This window comes from Euprymna scolopes, chromosome 32, assembly GCF_053919585.1.
Source record: "Euprymna scolopes isolate OS-2025 chromosome 32, ASM5391958v1, whole genome shotgun sequence".
Taxonomy (NCBI): Eukaryota; Metazoa; Mollusca; class Cephalopoda; order Sepiida; family Sepiolidae; genus Euprymna; species Euprymna scolopes.
This window is the reverse complement of record NC_136513.1, coordinates 37,124,141-37,142,997: the sequence shown is the minus strand read 5'-3', so window position 1 is coordinate 37,142,997 and position 18,857 is coordinate 37,124,141. Positions and strand designations below refer to the sequence as shown.

Genomic DNA, 18,857 nt, shown 5'->3' with positions numbered 1-18,857 from the left:
TGATCCGTCAAATCTGTACCTGATTCCAATGTCCACATCAGCGTCTCCGAAGGCATCTGTCAGCATCGCAGAGAACATGTGGCTGGCCAGGGTAGGAGCCAAAACACATCCCTGTTTCACTTCATTTGTGACTTCAACAGGGTCAGAGGTCTCCTCCACGATCTTGTACTCTGGCCATCATTCCATCATTGCCATCATACGTTATATATTACTAAATAATTATTTATATTCAAAATCCAGTTAGCATTATGCATCTAAAATTGAGAAAAGCACGCTTGCAAAGTGTCGCCGTTATGTGAAAAAAGCTGAAGTAAAACAAAATGACAAATGCATTTGAATTGATATTGTGTTAATTAACAACGAAACTCGAATTTTAACTCGAAATGATCTCTCATTTAAAAGAAATTATTATAAATAAAATACTAATTAATTAATAATTAATAACATCAAGAATATCAATATTAATGATATTAAACGAAATCAAACATAAATTTACTTTTAATGCCAACACAGATTTATTCGCGTTCTTCATGGCCGCGCTTTATAAATTGCTGAATGATTAACGCCATCTTTTTTTTTTTCAGGATAATCACCGTATCAGCTTCGGTGGCCAATTCCAAAATCCAATCTGGAATCCAATATGACATGGTGGATCTAATGATTCGGAAAAAGGCCGACATCATGGTAAGATTAATAACACAACCCACTGAAGCAACGGTTGTATATATATATATATATATATATATATATATATATATATATATATATATATATATATATATATATATTTAGTGTTGGGACGATTACTCGGAATCGGAAAATTCGGAGCTTTTGTGGGTATCGGAATTGGTATCGGAATCGGAAAAAATTTAGCATATTTTCCGATGCCAAAATCGATTCTTTAAATCATCTTTTTTATTTGATTTTGGTTTAAAAAATATCTCACACTGCTTGTAGTTATAATAAAATAATAGATATATATGTATTTAAACTTCCAGTAAGACTAAAATATCTAGACTCCCTCCCCTATAAGTGTGTTTTTACGTTTGAGAAAATATATAGACATTTAAAATGTGTTTTGACAGTAATCGGAACAAAATAAAACTTTTATAGTTAAATATTTAGAGATTTTTAAAGAATCGGAATCGGAATCGGAATAGGTAATTGTATCGGAATCGGGAATTTAGTACAGAATCGGTAATCGTAACAGAATCGGGAAAAATATTGGAATCGTCCCATCACTAATATATATATATATATATATATATATATATATATATATATATATATATATATATATATATATATATATATTAATTGTTTTATTAGAACACTACTAGGACAGATAAAGTGAGTTCACTGCATGCAGAAGTTTTTGTCACTAGTCCCCTTACAAAATTAAATTACAATTATTAAAATAATGATATAATGATACTAAACCTTATGTCTAGAATACTTATGTCTAGTCTAATTTTAGGCAAAATCCTTTGTATGAGTTTAAGTCTGGAAAATAACTAAAAAAGTAAAGGCTTGTGGGTTAGGGGTGTTAGAGATGGAGACGTGACGACGCCGATGAAAAGCAGAAGTGTGCACACACGCATATTTCAGATGAATTTTGATCTACGTTCTTGTGTCCCCATAAAAATGGCCGGAATTGTAATTATCACGAAAACAAAGAGCTGTTTACATGTTAGGTCAGGATTTATAAATTGTTCAATTCAAAATAGAACAGAAGAATGTAATACATATCCAGAAATATCAATTGATGTCTATATAAGCGATAACATAAGCAACAGAAGAGAGAAGAGAGCAAACTGGCAGCCGTCAGGCATGATTGACATCTCTCTGTCGTCGTACCACACACCAACTAATGTTTCTCTTTTTGTCGATGGCCAAAAAGCTTAATCGTGAATAAAACTTATCTGCTGATAACTTCGTCTCCATGTTGATTTTGAGAATAATGACAAAAGATTTGTCAGGTGTATGCATGATTTTAGCAAGCATTTGAAAAGTGCAAGCTAGAAAATTATATACATTCAATAACACAACTGGGAGTCTTCAGAAAAAATTGAAATTTAAGAAAATATTATTAATTGGTGTCTGATGACTATAGATAAAATTTAATGCAAATCTGAAATACTTTTCCAATGAGACGTTGTGTCTACATTGTGCATTCAAAAGAATAAAAACTGAAATTTGATGAACATTTCTTATTATATCAGACTTTTTACGAAAGGATTTAAACACCCTCTTTATCGACTTTGCATTTTTTTTTTACAAGGGTGTCACCACTTATCAAGGCCCAGAGGCCACTCGAGGATAAGGGTTAATAGGTATACATTAGTCATTGTGATTTTAGCATAGTAAACAGTGGGAATTTTGTAACTTGGATTACTTAGGGGGACGATTTAATTAGAACTTGTTCACATTGGACTTTTTCTTTTTTTTTTTTCATAGGTATCAACTCATTATCAAGGCCAAGAGGTCACTCAAGGATAAGGGTTAAAGAGTGTACAGTAGAAATTGGACAATAATAAACCTATGAAGTGCCATAAATAAATTCCCAGAGTTTTTTTGTTTTTTTTCGTATGGGCACTTTTACTGACTTTTATTGCCTGTACAAAATAGTCCGGAAATTTATTGAAGGCACCTCGTAGATTAACCTAAATATAGTTCACATCGCATATCTCATTCAGATATGCTTTCTACGCATCTGAATTTTCATCTATCCCCATTGTCTTACACGCGTTACACATACATTGCTACTGCATTATGATAATAGGTTTTATTTTATGAAACTTTTTACTTACAACATAATAACGTTGCGCATGTCCGACATGTGTCTGTATAAGATACGTCCTTACCAAACCACTGCCACTGTCTGCATGTTAAGGTGTAACAATATGTAACGTGATAATAATTTATTCAAAACACAGCTGGGAATAATGACGTAACAAACAGAAAGTCGCACTTCGGAAGTGACAAAGAATAGTAAAAAAATGTTAAAAACAAAATCAATCTCTTCCCCCCCTCCCTCCCTCCCTCCCTCCCTCCCTCTCTCTCTCTCTCTCTCTCTCTCTCTCTCTCTCTCTCTCTCTCTCTCAGAAAACGAAACACAAACTCCAACACTTTCGTGCGTGTGATACCATCGCAGAAAATTAACCTTCAAACGCTAACGTTCTCATCTTAGTTAAGTTTCAATTAAGACCCAACTGAGATAATCTGGTTGTCGAGGTCATCACTATCATGAGGTTGAAGTCAGCTTTTCTTGGGTCTGCGTTTGGTGTAGGGTTAGGGTTAGCTAAAGCTCTGTACGGTCTGCTCCGAACTGCAACCTGTCAACAACTTGAAACTGGAAACTGTCCAAACTAACTCTGACTCCTAAATTTATCAACTCAAAATCGGAAATCCTATATCCGGTCATTTATCTTAGTCACAGATTAATGGAAATTGACTGCTTCCCTACTCGCACTATCAAATACTCCTACATGACTTATCGGAAACTAATCTTGAAGCATCTTCCTGTCTTTAGAGTTCAAAAAATCTGTTGCCAAGATCTCTGGAAAAATGGTTGGATCATTATACCACTTCAATAGGTATCTCACTGTCGATGCAATCCTCTATCTGTATAAGAGTTAAGTACTCCTAAAATAGAATGCTGTTGCTACATCTGAACAGTAGTTGCTTCGGTGTGACCTATCTTGCATTGATAGAGTCCAAAACCAGCTTCGAACTTAGTAGGTGATGTCCTTTTCTCTTCCCTGCAACCTCTTTCCCACAGAAGAGACGTTCCGAGCCTGCCTCGTTATTTTCATGGCACGTGTCATCTAAACTCCAATCTATGATCTCTTCTTACCGGACTTTTTCAAAAAAAACACTCGACTAGGTACAACCACTATCAACAATTTCCTTCACTTTCTATCTGTGCCTAAACCTACCCGCCTGTGGAACACAGTTTCATTGACCTGCTTTCCGACTGACTACCGTATGGTAGCCTTCAAGTTTAACATAAGCAGGTTCTTCTTGAACCGTCCCCATTAAATAATCAAATTGTATCCAATTTAAACCATTAACGATTACTACACTACCACCTGATGTTCATTAACCCTTATCCTCAAGTGGCCTCTGGGTCTCGATAAGTGATTAACCCCTTGTAAAAAAACATTTCGGCGATCATTTTTTTATTTATTTAATTTCTTATGCTTTTGCTCTGCTAATAAATCACTTTCTTCAATTGTCGGGAGGAGGAGTCTTGGCTCTGGATATCCATAGTATAGTTGTACTATTGGTTCCGAGAAAACGCCGCAAAGTAAATTGGATGATTATTATTATGACTGTTGTTTCGTAGTCTAAATTTTTTGTAAGCTAAATAAATGTACCAGGAATGTTAACTTGATAGAATGAAATTTTAGAAACAAATTAAGAATTTTAGTTTTTGGATAAATAATAACTTTGAAAAGGAATTTTTGGTTAAACAAACAAGGTAGGAATTTTAGCTGACAAAAAATAATAACAAATGAAATATGTGAAAGGCACCAGGTGATGGTATTTTAATTCTACATATATCAATGGCATGATTAGAAAATGTTGTGGTGGCACCCACTATTTTACATATGTGGATAATATTACACATAAATAGCAAGACTCGGTTAGTCTGAGTGTGTGTTAACCAGAAGCCACCGAAGGCCGAGCCGAGAGCAGATATGTTCTCCAGCCAAGACTCTCTTACTTGACAACCATTATGTAAATATACTGTGAATATACTTTTCCTAATACACTTCTTATTGATCTACCTTTGTTGTTGAGACTTCATTTGTTTTGACTTATACGTTATTTGGTTCAACCTGCAAACATAACAGTTGGCGACGAAGATGAACGTCAAACATAACAGAAAGGAAGATAGTGTTTTCTATATACGTAGAGTTAGTCAGTTTGAGGGTCAGAGTTGAAGAGTGTCAGTCCGCTAGCAGATGAGGAATTGAGAGGAGCCACCGAGTTGTGGGCTCAGGAAAAATTTGGTTTCTGGGTTCAATGAAGTATCTATGGACCAACTATCGACAATGTAAACAAGAAGGGAAAAGTTATAAACGGAAAATAAATGTGTGTATAGAATATAACTTTGTTGTTATGTTTATTTGGGGGAAGAGTGTCTTCAGTTTCAGCACAGCACGTCAAGGAACTATTCAAGAAGGTGTGTGTCTTTTGTCTTTTTTTTACATGCTGGTCACCACTTACCAAGGCCCGGAAGCGACTCGGAGATAAGGGTTATTGCGTGTACAGTAATCAATGGGATAGTATCGTAGTAATCGTTAGTATTGGAGATTTGATAAAGTGTCTTACTTAAGGGGGCGGTTCATCAGGAATTTGTTTATGTTGGGCTTGAAGACATACAAGTTGTAGTCAGGTCTGATGTTGAACTAGACAAAGTTGCTTGCTTCTTTGTTAAACAACTATTTATAAACTGTTATGTATCCTGTTTGCTGTATTGTATCTATCTGTGTAATTATAGATGTACAAACACCCTCACTCAGCTGCTCGCTCAATAAACATTAGCATAATACAAACTGACATGTATAGATAACCGCACACAATCATATAAACATATTCACACATACGAACATTTCAAGGGGATCAAAACACGTTACTTATACAACTGTTGGTTACAGAAAGAATAGAAGCAGAAGGGAGCGGTACCTATTTATCAAGGTTAGACGTAATAATTTCACAGAATGGAAAAATGAAAAAAAAATGAAAATTCTTCTAAAGAATAATGAACATTACAAACTAACATAGATAGTATCTATCTATCTATCTCTCTATCTACCTATCTATCTATGTATCTATCTATATGATATATACACTCACATACAAGCATATAAACATGAATATATACACACATACAAACATTACTAGACGATCACAACACGTTATTTATAAAACTGTGAGAAAGTGTTGTGGTGGCACTCACCCATTTACATATGTGGATAATACACATAAATAGCAAGACTCGTATATAACAGATCAAGTCGTCTGTATGTTTGTGTGTGTTTGTATGCCTGGTAAAAACTTTTGACAGCTGCATCAAACGGTCACAAACCTAGTATCGTTAGAAAGGGCAAAGTCTCGAATGAAAAATATATAAAAATTAGCCAATAATATTAATTCTATGATAGTCAACTGAGCAGCTTTTTGCAAGGAGGGGTACCTTTTCCCCCGGATTTCCAATGTAATTATTTCATAATTTTAAAGGAATTTAATGCATTTCATGTAGATTTGAAAAAATGCCGACTCACGTTACAGGAAATAACGTAATCTGTCTTTAAAGGTGTTAATTATTACACAATAAAACTAAGTGATTCTACACTAAAAACTGGAAAAATACTGATTTTAAAGTAAAACAAATGGTACCTAAGTAATTGTCACGTGTCGAATTGTAAAATATCAAAGGATCGCGAAAAGGGTAGAAAAAAATATTAATGAAAATTTTCAAAGCGACAACTATTATCACGAACATTTTATTTTTTATTGTCTTAACTAAGTTGCTATTAAAAATTATTTTATATGGATAGAATTTCTCCTTTATTTTGATATCTTATGTTGCTTCACGAGGGAAGAGAGAAAAAAATTATCGCATGTGGCAGCACAGTCCCGAACAATTTCGTCCGCGTGGCCTCACATGGTTCTGAACAACTCCATTCATTCAACCCCAAACACCTCCGATGATTTGACACTACACGATCCCAAACAAACCCCGTCCATTCGATCTCGAACACCTCCAACGATTCGAACCCAAACACCTCCAATGATTTAACCCAAACACCTCCAATGATTGAACCCAAACACCGCCAACGATTTCAACCCAAACACCTCCAACGATTTCAACCCAAACACCCCCAACGATTGAACCCAAACACCTCCAATGATTTCAACCAAACCACCTCCAACGATTTCAACCCAAACACCTCCAACGATTCGATACTACACGATCCCGAACAACTCTGTTGATTTGAAGCCGAACACCTCCGACGATTCGACACGATCCCGAACGAAATGACTCAACACAACACATTACCAGAGCAACCTTGGCAGTTACTCTCCTAATGACTCTGGTATCGGTTTTTTATAGCCCTTGGACGAACTCATTTTCGTTGTAGGCCGGACATAGATGTTGGCATACAATTCTTGAGCGTTTCCGCGCATGTTCGTTACATGTTATCCTCAACAATATTAACAATATTAACCTTTCATGTCCAAAATTTAGACAAAAATCCTGTTATTTCTGAATTTTTTTTAATGAGGATCGATAATTCTTATTAGTTGGATTATTTTCACAACGTTTCAGTCGATGTAACCTCTGACCTTCTTCAGGTGGGTCATGTGGAACTTGGGAATCTTTGTGTTGAATTCGGAGATCTGCACAGAATTTCAAATAGAACCTTTTGTTTAATCCACGAGGGTAATGAGTTCGACAGGATACACCTGAAAAATGCTGGAGGTCACATCGACTGAAACGTAGTGAAAATAACAGTCAACTTGAGAACAATTCTCCGAATAATACAAATAATACGAAAACAATAAATAATACATTTGTTTTTGTTGTTTTTTGTTTTTTTTTCTAGACGACACCACGTCCACTAAGTCCACCGTCATGTGATTATACGGTGCCAGCGAATCACACGGAGATGTGTCTGGAGAGCTTTGCGGAGAATGCCTGTTGCCGATATCGCTGGACAGCTGCCTTGAGCGCTGAGCCGGGAAGTGTACACACGCCAATAGTCAGTGTCTTTGCTTCTCGGGATTCGACGGACGTCGTTGAAGTCGATAATGGAGTTGAAAATAAAGATTATTATGAAGCCATGGTCAGGTAAGCAGTTGACCTTTCAGTTGACCTTTTTTCTTATTAATTTGTCGATTCTGCTTTCTGGCATATCAACCCTTTTCAGGTTATTTAGTGATTTTATAGATATTAGCGTCCAAGTGAGTTTATTAGCATGTAAATAGAACCTGGGTTCCCAACGACAACATGGACGTACATCTATTATAATAACATTGTTCACAATTTGATTAATATTTACAAAACGTACTGTTTGTAAAATTAATTTTCATGCTGAAAACTGACCTTTACACACTTTCATTCCAGCATAATTTCCATATATATATATATATATATATATATATATATATATATATATATATATATATATATATATATATATATATATATATATATATATGAGCAAACAGTTAATAAAATATGTTAAAAAACACTTTGAAATGAGTTAAAAACATATTTAATCTAAAAAGGAAACACTAGATAAATGGATAGTCCTTAATCCGCGGAGTTTCGAAGAAATACTTTCCTTCTCATCAGAGGGTAAGAATTAGCAAAATGCGGGATCGGATTTTGCATGCAGAAGTATTTGATGAAACAACAAGTAAGTCAAAGATCTTACTTGAAAACAAAAAAGTGAAGTAGAGGGAATATGGTGAAGAAAAAGGTGATTACACGTGAATGGATAGTCTGGTGGAAGATAAAAAATCCAGTGACGGTAAAACCCAAATGTAAAACTTCAAGAAAGTTTTAAGAATTTCTATTTGTACAAGTAAAATCCAGGGAAATCCCGTAATTGGAAGATGGTCCATAATAATCCAAAAGCAGAAATCCATGGAATAATTCACAAAAATGTGTACAAGGAAAAAAGAAAAGATTCCAATAATATTAATAAAAGAAAAAGAAAATATGCTTTTCACTCTACTTCCGAGACATAAAAATAAATAAGAAAGATCATGGAAGAGAAAGAGGAGAAAAAAAAACATGATGAAGTTAAATATAAAATATAAAATAAAGTAAAGGGAAACAAAAGTCAAAATGACCAAGACAGGAAATGTTAAAGGCGCGAAAAAAAATATATAGGGCAAAATAATATAGGTCAACTGAAATGTACAGGTTATCACTTAAAAAAAATGTCAGCAAGAGTTGTTAGACGACACTAAAAGGAAAATAAATAAATAAAAAATAAATTAATTAATAAATAAATAGAAAATAAATTATAAATAAAGAATAAATAAATAAATAAATTAATAAAATAAATAAATAAAAAATAAAAATAAAATAAAATATAAAATATAAAATAAAAAAATATAAAAAAATATTTTAAAAATTTTTAAAAATATATATATATATTCTTACATCTGGACTTAGTGACAACTTACCATTTTCTTAAACCTGTATGCTGTTCTCAAACTGTATCTACAAGGGTTGTTCCAAAAGTAAGGCCTCCTGCTTTTTAACTGAGAAACTAAAAAGTGTAAGAGCTATGAGGACGGGAGTGGTACCTTCAAAACAATCGACCTTTTGCACTCAAAAATTTATTTTTCTACATAGTCACCACCATTCCCAATGCACTTTTGCCAGCCTCTTCTGATGTCTCCATCATAAAAGTCCGGAACGTGCTTTGTCATTCACATCTCTATTGCTACTCTGAAATCGACGAACGCATCTCCTAACTGAGCTGACATCCACTGCATCAACTTTGTAAACATTCAACAGGCGCTGTTGAATGTTGATCGGTTCAATTTTTTTCTGCGTGGAGGAATTCAATGACGCACTTATTTCTGACGTATGTCCATAACAGAAGTTGGTTTCTTAGGGTCTCACACCGTCAATATCTGCTATAGAAAGATGAAAATTTCAGGTCATGAGTGCATAAGTTCAATCATCAATTTGCAATCCCCTTTAATCCATTTGATCGGAATAAAAAAATAGGAGACATTACTTTTGGAATGTCCCTCGTATCTTGCCTCTTTTCTATGTGGTCATTCATGCGCAAGGCTAGTTGTGCTATTTGCTTTGACCTAACTTTTTGTTAGTTCATTTATACATGTCATATATAAGAATATTCTGTTGTTGACATTCGTTTCCCCGATATTTTTCTAGTTAGAATTTGGCAAAGTCACTAAACCATGACATGAGTTTATTGCGAGAAAAAAAAATGTAGGTATTAATTTTTTTTTTTTTTTTTTTGCATATTAAATGAATACTCTATTCAAATTAAAATCTATTGAGAAATACGCATTTTGTATTGAGAAATTTTAAATGTGAAAAATGTATGTAGTGAGAATATGTGTGTGAGGACACTTCTCAACCTACATACTCAACAAATTTTTTTATCTACAGACTTGAAATTTAATATATAAGTTATTCTGACATGTAGAAAACTTTGTAATCAGTTTTCATCTGGAAAAAAGGGGCTGATAAGAGGTTAAAATTGAAAAATTGGTACGTGGGGGTCTTCGGATTTTTATCTGTTTATTTACTGTTTCACGAAGGCACATGCGTGAATCATTCACATGATAGATTACTTATGTTAAGAATAAGTGGGTTTGAAAGCAATAGTTAAAGATTGTGACAAGCTGGTCTAATGGTTATCCTACTTAACTCACGGTCTTCAGGTTTTGGTTTTGATCTCAGCTCGAGTATTTTTTTTTATTATTTACAAGAAGTGAACCGTTTAGAAAAAAACATAATACTCCCATGGTCATGTCTCAGTTTTTCCCGTTTTTTTTTGTTTGTTTGTTTTGTTTTGTTTTTGTGTTTGTTTTTTTTTTACTTATTTTTTTAAAAGGAATTTAACGTTACATTTAATACCTGCAATATTTCTGTTTATAATGAATAAGAATTTTGCATTAATTAAAATATAATATTTATGCGGTTTTTACAACTGGGTGACCTGCTAGTATTAGCTAAAGTTATCCTATGAAGACCAAATGGTTACCTAACGTTTGTATTCTCAATACAAAATGCGTATTTCTCAATAGAGTTTAACTTGAAAAGAGTCCTCATATAATAATATTTAATAAAAAAATTTAATGCCGACACAGAATTTTTTTTCTTGCAATAAACTCACGACTTGATTTTGCAACTTTGCCATATTATGGTATCCGTTCGATACAAAGTTAAGGATTGATAGGAATTAATGGGGATTAATTACCACAATACTACATTTACTCTAAAGTATACTTGGAAATTACAGTGCCGATCTGGCTGAAATCTTGTATGAACCTTTAATATGATGAGATGCAATAAAAAAAAAATTATGCCTTCACTAAAATGTTTTTGTTTTTTTTTCATAATAAAATTACGCCATGATTTTGCTTAGAATTCTTTCTGGGAAAATATCAGGTACTTACAGGAGAGATTTTGTGAAGGTTTCCAGCATCTGTAAGAGAAAGTTATTCTGTAGAACGAACTAGATTCGAACTCGGCATACCAAGGTTATCAGTCAGTGGTCGTTAACCACTTTTGTTAACACAGTTATAAATTTTTATCTTTTGTTATCTGAGATGATATTTTTGTTCATTTTTCAGCAACGACTGTTGTATCACGCACGAGTTCGTTTACATCCAAGATTCAAATAACAATATGGCGACATGTCTCATCCAAGTCATTCCTCCATCGATAGTAAATATCACAGCTTGCGAAGTAAGTACTTAAAAACTTTATTGTTCAAACGAGTTTATATATATATATATATATATATATATATATATATATATATATATATATATATATATATATATATATATATATATATACTAGAGGGGGTACCCAGCGTTGCCCGGGTGTGTGGGGGGAATAAATCAAAACAAAATGGAAAATAAAGAATAAACGAACCTAATAACCCTATTTTAATATTAGAACTATTTTTTAAATCGAAGAAAAAAAACAGCGAACGTGATGCAAAATAAAGAATAAGGGAACGATGTTAAAACTTCTTAAAAAAAACTCGGAAAAACAAAAACAAAAACAAAAAAAAAGCGAAGGTGATGGACAAAAAGAACGAACAAAAAAATGGCATAAATAACCCTGTTTCAATATTAAAACTTTAAAAATCGGAAAAAAAAAACTGATATCGCGGCTCGAACATAAAATCTTAAGATAACGACGCTGCTACTATATTGAATAGTCTATGACCTCGTGAGCAAAATTAGGTCGTTTTTTTTTTATTTAAAATAATTCAAGAAAGAACGTTTTGCGCATGCGTGTTTGGCTAAATTGTCATGAAGGAACAATTTTTCTACCCCGCCCTGTAGAAAAGTAACCAGTGAAGGAATTAATGTTTTTAGCCAAATATTCGATATTTGTCGTCCGAAGGCTCGAGCTTAAAATAATGCCAATCTCGTGAAAATCCATCGCCTTTGTCGAAAGATTTAGGCAGACATACAAACACACACACATACATACATACATACATACATACAATTAAACAGATTTTTGTCCTTTATATATATAGATTACTATTATGAGATGCCTTTAATAAATTTCCGGACGTTTTTGTGCAGACATTTAAAATTGTTATAGACTCTTGAAATTTCAGTATGTTATTGCTATATATCTTATGAGTAGGGCTAGGACAACAGGATATTCTTTTCGTTGTTTTGACTCTCCAGTATGTATCCATTGATATCTTATATTCTTTTATGTAAAGTGATGTGGTTCTCGGTTGATTAACTGTGTCTAACTGTGTCGGATATATACTCGAGAGTAATGACAATGAAAAGAATATGCTTTTGTCATAGCCTTACTTATGAGATAACTGACTAATTTTTACGATTTCAAGTTCAAATGAACGGCTACAGCATGAATTGGAATACACCCTACTAATGCCTGGTTGTCACAGCGGGTGAATTTCAAAAATGCAATCTGGACGTGAGAACACTTTAGAAGAACGATATGCAATAAAATTCTGTATTAAACTTTTGGTTATTCCCTAAGCTCAAGGAAAATCTTAGAGGATGTCGTTATGAAACAATTGAGGAAATGAAAGAGACTGTGACGGGTATCATTGACACACTAACACAAGAGGACTTCCATGGGCCTTCCAGGAGTTGTTGAAATAACAACAAGTGCAATGCAGATTACTTCGAAGCGGACTAGAATTTCATGTGTGTACTATCAATAAAAGTGCCCATACAAAAAAAAAGTCTGGAAACTTATTGAAGGCACTTCGTATTTCACCTCAAATAACGCACAGTACTACTACTAAGTCGTAAGGGGCTACTATTTGGAACCAGATTTGCAGGGACATTATGAAGGGAGTTGGACAGCAAGGTGTCTGTTCACATTACATTTGAACTTCTGCATGTCAGTAACAGTCAGAGAAGCAAGAGCCCAGGTAGGAATTGCAAAGTCTTACACTTTGAGGGAAGAAGCTATTTGAGTAGAAGGCTCTGCGGCATTTATGGTTCTCTATAGTGTAGGGGTGGAATTTTGCTGCTTGTCTGGTTTTTTTGTTTTTATTTATTTTTTTATTTTTTGGGGTGGGGATTTACGTCGAGGGGGTAAAAGTGCTTTGAGTTCGTCCAAGCGCTTACCATTAAAGTACTTGTAAAACAGAAACAGGAGCCCGAGTAGGCATTCCAAAGTCTAGCAGTTCGAGGGAATAACCTATTTGAGTAGAAGGCTCTATAGTGTAGGGGTGGGATTTTGCTGCTTGTCTGTTTTTTTTTTTTTTTTTTTTTTTTTTTTTTTTTGGGATTTACGTCGAGGGGGTAAAAGTACTTTGAGTTCGTCCAAGGACTTACCATTAAAGTACATGTAAAATAGACACAGGCATGCCGCATTTCAGCGTTGGAACAAAGGTTGGAGTTTGGCCAACAGTGCAGGACCTATGAGGTTGGTGACTCTTGAACTGATTATTGTATCCATAAACTATTAGGGTGACAACCTCTACCATTTTTTTGTGTTACGTTTTTTGTTTTTTTATTTCATGCGTCATGTGTTAGAGCATACTTCTTGCATGAATTCTTTTCGAATGACACACCTGCAAATCAGACAAATATATCTCTCAATCGAACATAAATGGTCCATTAGATTAATGCTCATCCGTCTGAGAACTACAGAAATCAAAGTAACTTCCCTGCTTGCTCTGCTAGAATATATATACAGCGTAACCCGGATATAAGAGACCCAAATATAATAAACACTTATATAAGAAACATTTTTTCTGGTCCCAAATTAGAGCTTGTGTTAATGTACAGTGTGACTCGGATATAAGAACCTGGTATAAGTGTAACCCTGATATAAGAGCGTTTTAGGGCCATTGAAGAAGTCTCTTGTATCCGGGTTAGACTGTATATAGATATTGGTAATATTCAATGAAAGATGAGGCATAAAAGTTATTTATAACTTCATTATATAACCAGAAAAGTTATGGGGAAATTAAAAAAAAAAACATCTTTAGGCCATGGCATTTCAAAGCTAAATGCTTTTCATCAAAAGAGGAAAAGGGCCAGAATTATGCAAAATGCAAATATAAAAAAATTGGCCTAATGACATTTAGATATGAATGGAGGATGAAAGAATAGGATAAAATGGTAAATTGTAATTAAAATTAAAAGCTCGTCTGAGCTTCAATGTATGGTCCTCCCCCTTGCCAAACTTTCACGGAAAACACTTGTCTAGCCAAAACCACTATCAATAACTTCCCACACTCTTTATCTGTGCCTAAATCTAAACGTAGATTCCATGAACAAAGCTTCTTTCTTAGAACTGCACGCCTGTGGAACTCTCTTCCGTTTGCCTGCTTTCCAGCTGACTACAATATGATTGTCTTCAAGTCCAACGTAAACAAGTTCTGGATGAACCGTCCCGCTAAGTAATCCAATTTACAAAATTCTCACTACTTATGTTTACTACGCTATAATCACATTGACTAATGTATACCCATTAACTCTTATCCTCGAGTGGCCTCCGGGCCTTGATAAGTGGTGAGTCCTGTGTACAAAAAAAAAAAAAAAAAAAAAAAAAAAACATATAATAGTAAATCGGAAGGGTAGGATATATGTTGGTAATATTAAAAAATATATATAGGCCACTATGAAATATTTGGGATCTTTAAAGAATAGCCAATACTAAAAGAGGAAGGGGAAAAAAGGAAAATAGAAAAGAAAGTGGGAAAAGAATATGTATGTGTATGTATATGTGCATGTATGTGTGTACACATAGGTATATTTATATATATATAAAAAAAGGGAGAAAAACGTCTACCTTAAACCACTAACCTAGTTCTAAAACAGATCCTTTGTTCGATAAAATGCATGCCCATTGGCTGATAGGAAGGGGCGCAGTGGATACTAGAAAGCTGATTGGCTAACTAAAAATCCTCAACATATATAAAAACAAGAAACAACCACAGAATTCGTGCATAAGCCTAACGAATCCTATAGTGGATGAAACGCCGAATATTCAGTGTAGCTTAATCGCCATATATATTTTATAAATTACTATATATATATATATATATATATATTTCATTATTATTTTTTTTTACTTTTATCTACTATATATATATATATATATATATATATAATATGATAGGATATATATATCATGCTATATATAATAAGCTTCTCCTTATTTATTTAGAATTCGTTAAAACTTCCCCCAACACTCTATAATTCCTCTTAATCTTTTTCATCCCTAACGAACCTTGCACTAGACGCCGCATCTCCCCCATGCTACCTATCATCTTCTCTACTCTTCTGATGAGAAGCATTAAGCTTCGAAATGCCCTGACATAAAGAGTCCCTTCTATCCCCCAAATTTTGCCTGTATTCCATTATTCAATAAATTATCCATTCTATATCTACCTATATATAGTTTTGTGACTTCATTTCATTCTCTTGTTGTCCTATTGTATAAGCTTCAATAATTATTGTTGAGCTTATCATTATCCGGATAAGTCTCCTTTTGTGGAATTGATCTTTCTCTTTTCTCTTTTACTTAAAGCTATATATATATATATATATATATATATATATATATATATATATATATATATATATATATATATATATACGCTTAAATATATCATAATTCATGCAGATTTTATTACAGTCAATTCTCTATTGAATATTATATTGTACCTAATATACAGCATTGATTTCAAGTTTTAAAATAAATGATTTGGGTGCCATCAGCTAGAAATCGAATCCAACACAGCACTCCAACCACGTCCCTTCGTTTAGTGCTCCAACTGTGTTCCCTCCCGTCTGAGCAAACGCGACAGATAGATAAGATTAAAAGATTTAAAATTAAATCACCACAAGCTATGATTGAGCCTGCGCATGCGCAAAACTAATAGAAATATGTCAACAAGTTGAAATGAACATTTTGCATTTCAATTTGCCGGCATTTTTGTACGCGTTATTCATCTATCCAAAGGTTTTTTTTTTTCTCGCTATAAACCATCCTTGGTCTATGATTATTATTTCCTGTTAATTTCAGTGTTATGTAACCAGTAGTTTAAGAGTTTATCGGTTAAATATTTACATATAGACAGACACACACATACATCTGTTTTATTTATATAGTTTTGTTTTTTTTGTTTTTTTTTTTAGTATTCAAACTATTTTTCTTATCTTGAATGTTATTCTTACAACGTTTCGGCCGATGTAACCTTTCTTTGGTGTTTTATCTTTGCAGTTAGAAGAGGAAGAGGTCGAAGAAACAGATATCACCAGTTCAAGTCATCGGTCCGAATGCTGTGCGTTTGTTTTGGTCGTCGTCGCAACATTAAGTCTTCTTTTGACGTCGACATCACGCGAGATCTAGACGAGACTTGCAGAGACGAGAGAACAGAAGAAGAAGATGACGATAGAAAGCATGAGAAAAAAAATCTTTCTTTACAACCAACAACAAAAAAAAAAATAATAATAATAAAACAGAAAAAAAATAAAACTTTTAAAATCTATTTAAAAACAAACAGGAACAAGTTCTTTTCTAGAATAGTTGCTCCTCTGAGAAATTTCGCGCATCTTTGATTTTGGAACATAAACGAACGATTATGCTCGACTTTAGCCTACATACTTTAATTTAAAATGTATATTGGCGGTCACCGCCATTCTAAATGCACTTCTGCCAGTAATTCAGTTACGCATCTCTGCTTCTGACGTCTGTCCATGACAGGTGTTGCTTTTTTAGAGTCTCACACCGCCAATATCTGTAACAGAATTATGAAACTTGCAGGTTGTAAATTCAGTCGTTATAACAATGCAATTTTGCAATCCTCTTTGATCCGTTCAGGCGGAATAAAAACAGTAGGAGGAACTACTTGTTGAGCGTCCTTCGTAATATGAAAAAAATAATACGGAGGAATGGGTGTTGGGGTGTAAATGTAAATAGACAAAGAAAGGAAAGATAATATTAATTCGTTAATTCTCAAGGTTTTTTAGGATCAGAAGGAGAAGTAACCATATTTCAACAACATCTGTATTTTTCAGTGATATTGATAACCATAAAGATTGGAGTGTCTTTTTAAAATTATATCTACTGTCTGATGTATATTGGAAACACTGAGGTCTCAGTTTTTAGTGTACTGTGAAAATCTAGAATAGAAAGGTACAATTAGTTTTTATTCATTATTCAATAAAAAAAAAATTTGCAAATAGTTGTTAAAACCAACCCATATTTTTATGCATAGCATAAATGAATGCTGTAACTATCCTAAAGTTAAATTTAAGAATAATTTTGATCAAATATAATATGTACAAAAGATATTTTGCAAGAAATATTTACAAAAGATATTTTTGTAAATAAATTCTTAAAAATTGGACATATTAATGTCCAAATTTTCTTTAATTTATTACAAAAAATCTTTTGTAAATATTTATTTGATTAACCGTGACATTCTTTAATTCTAAACAGAACCTTCAAAATTGCTTGCAAAATTTCGGTCCTTCTCCAGAATTCTTCCATGTATTTAAAAAAAAAAAAAAAAGAAAGAAAAATCTATATGATGTACGCACTAGTGTTATTCATAGTCATAAAGATTGGAGTGTCTTTTAAAAATCACACCTACTGTCTGATATATATATATATATATATATATACATATATATATATATATATATATATATATATATATATCAGACAGTAGGTGTAATTTTTAAAAGACACTCCAATCTTTATGACTATGAATAACACTAGTTATATATATATATATATATATATATATATATATATATATATATATATATATATATATATATATATATATTGGCAAGACTAGGGTCTCAGTTTTCTGTATACTGTGAAAATCTAGAGCGTAAGGATTCTATCAGTTTCTTCTATTATTCAACGAATTTTTTTTTTTTTTTTGCCAATGGTTCTTATTATCAACCCACATTTTTATGCATAGCATAAATGAATGCTGTAACTATCCTAAAGTTAAATTTAAAAAATAATCTTGATCAAATATAATATGTACAAAATATTTTTTGTGATAAATTTTTAAAGATTGGACATATTAATGCCCAAATTTTTAAAAGATAAAAAGATATTTTTTGTAATAAATTTTTTTAAAGTTGGACATGAATGGATTAACAGTGTCATTCTTTAATTCTAAACAGAATCTTCAAATTCGCTTGCAAAATTTTGGTCCTTCTCCAGAATTCCCCATATTTAAAAAAATAAAATAAAAATAAATAAATGAAATAAAATCGATATGATGTATGTATTAGTGTTGGACGATTAATCAGAATCGTAATAATCGGAAGTTTTGGGGGTATTGGAATCGAAAAAAAAAATTGTGCTTATTTCCCGATACCAAAAACGATTCTTTTAATTGCCTTTTTTCTTTGATTTTGTTTTAAAAAAAATCCCTATTGCTAGTATTAATGATAAAATGATATTTATCGATTTAAAAATTAAAAATATCACTAAAAATAAAATCTATAGATCATCCCCCCTCCCCCCCCCCACAAGTGTATTTTTACACTTGAGGACATATCTGCATATTTAACATTTGTTTTTACAGCAATCGAGAAAAAATAACAGTTTTATAGTTAAATATTTA

General features: G+C 32.9%; 1 protein-coding gene across 2 annotated transcripts in view; it reads left to right on the top strand.

The window, feature by feature from the left end:
- The window catches only part of LOC145256265 (von Willebrand factor A domain-containing protein 7-like), a 246,407-nt gene extending 229,297 nt beyond the window's left edge, over positions 1–17,110 (top strand). For both annotated transcript variants that reach the window (XM_080114941.1, XM_080114942.1), the window contains 4 exons: positions 585–684; positions 7,620–7,864; positions 11,368–11,482; positions 16,487–17,110. In XM_080114941.1, coding sequence (XP_079971067.1) covers positions 585–684; positions 7,620–7,864; positions 11,368–11,482; positions 16,487–16,615 — 589 coding nt within the window. In that variant the 3' untranslated portion in view covers positions 16,616–17,110. The remainder of the gene's footprint in view (positions 1–584; positions 685–7,619; positions 7,865–11,367; positions 11,483–16,486) is intronic.
- Positions 17,111–18,857: the final 1,747 nt, after the last annotated feature.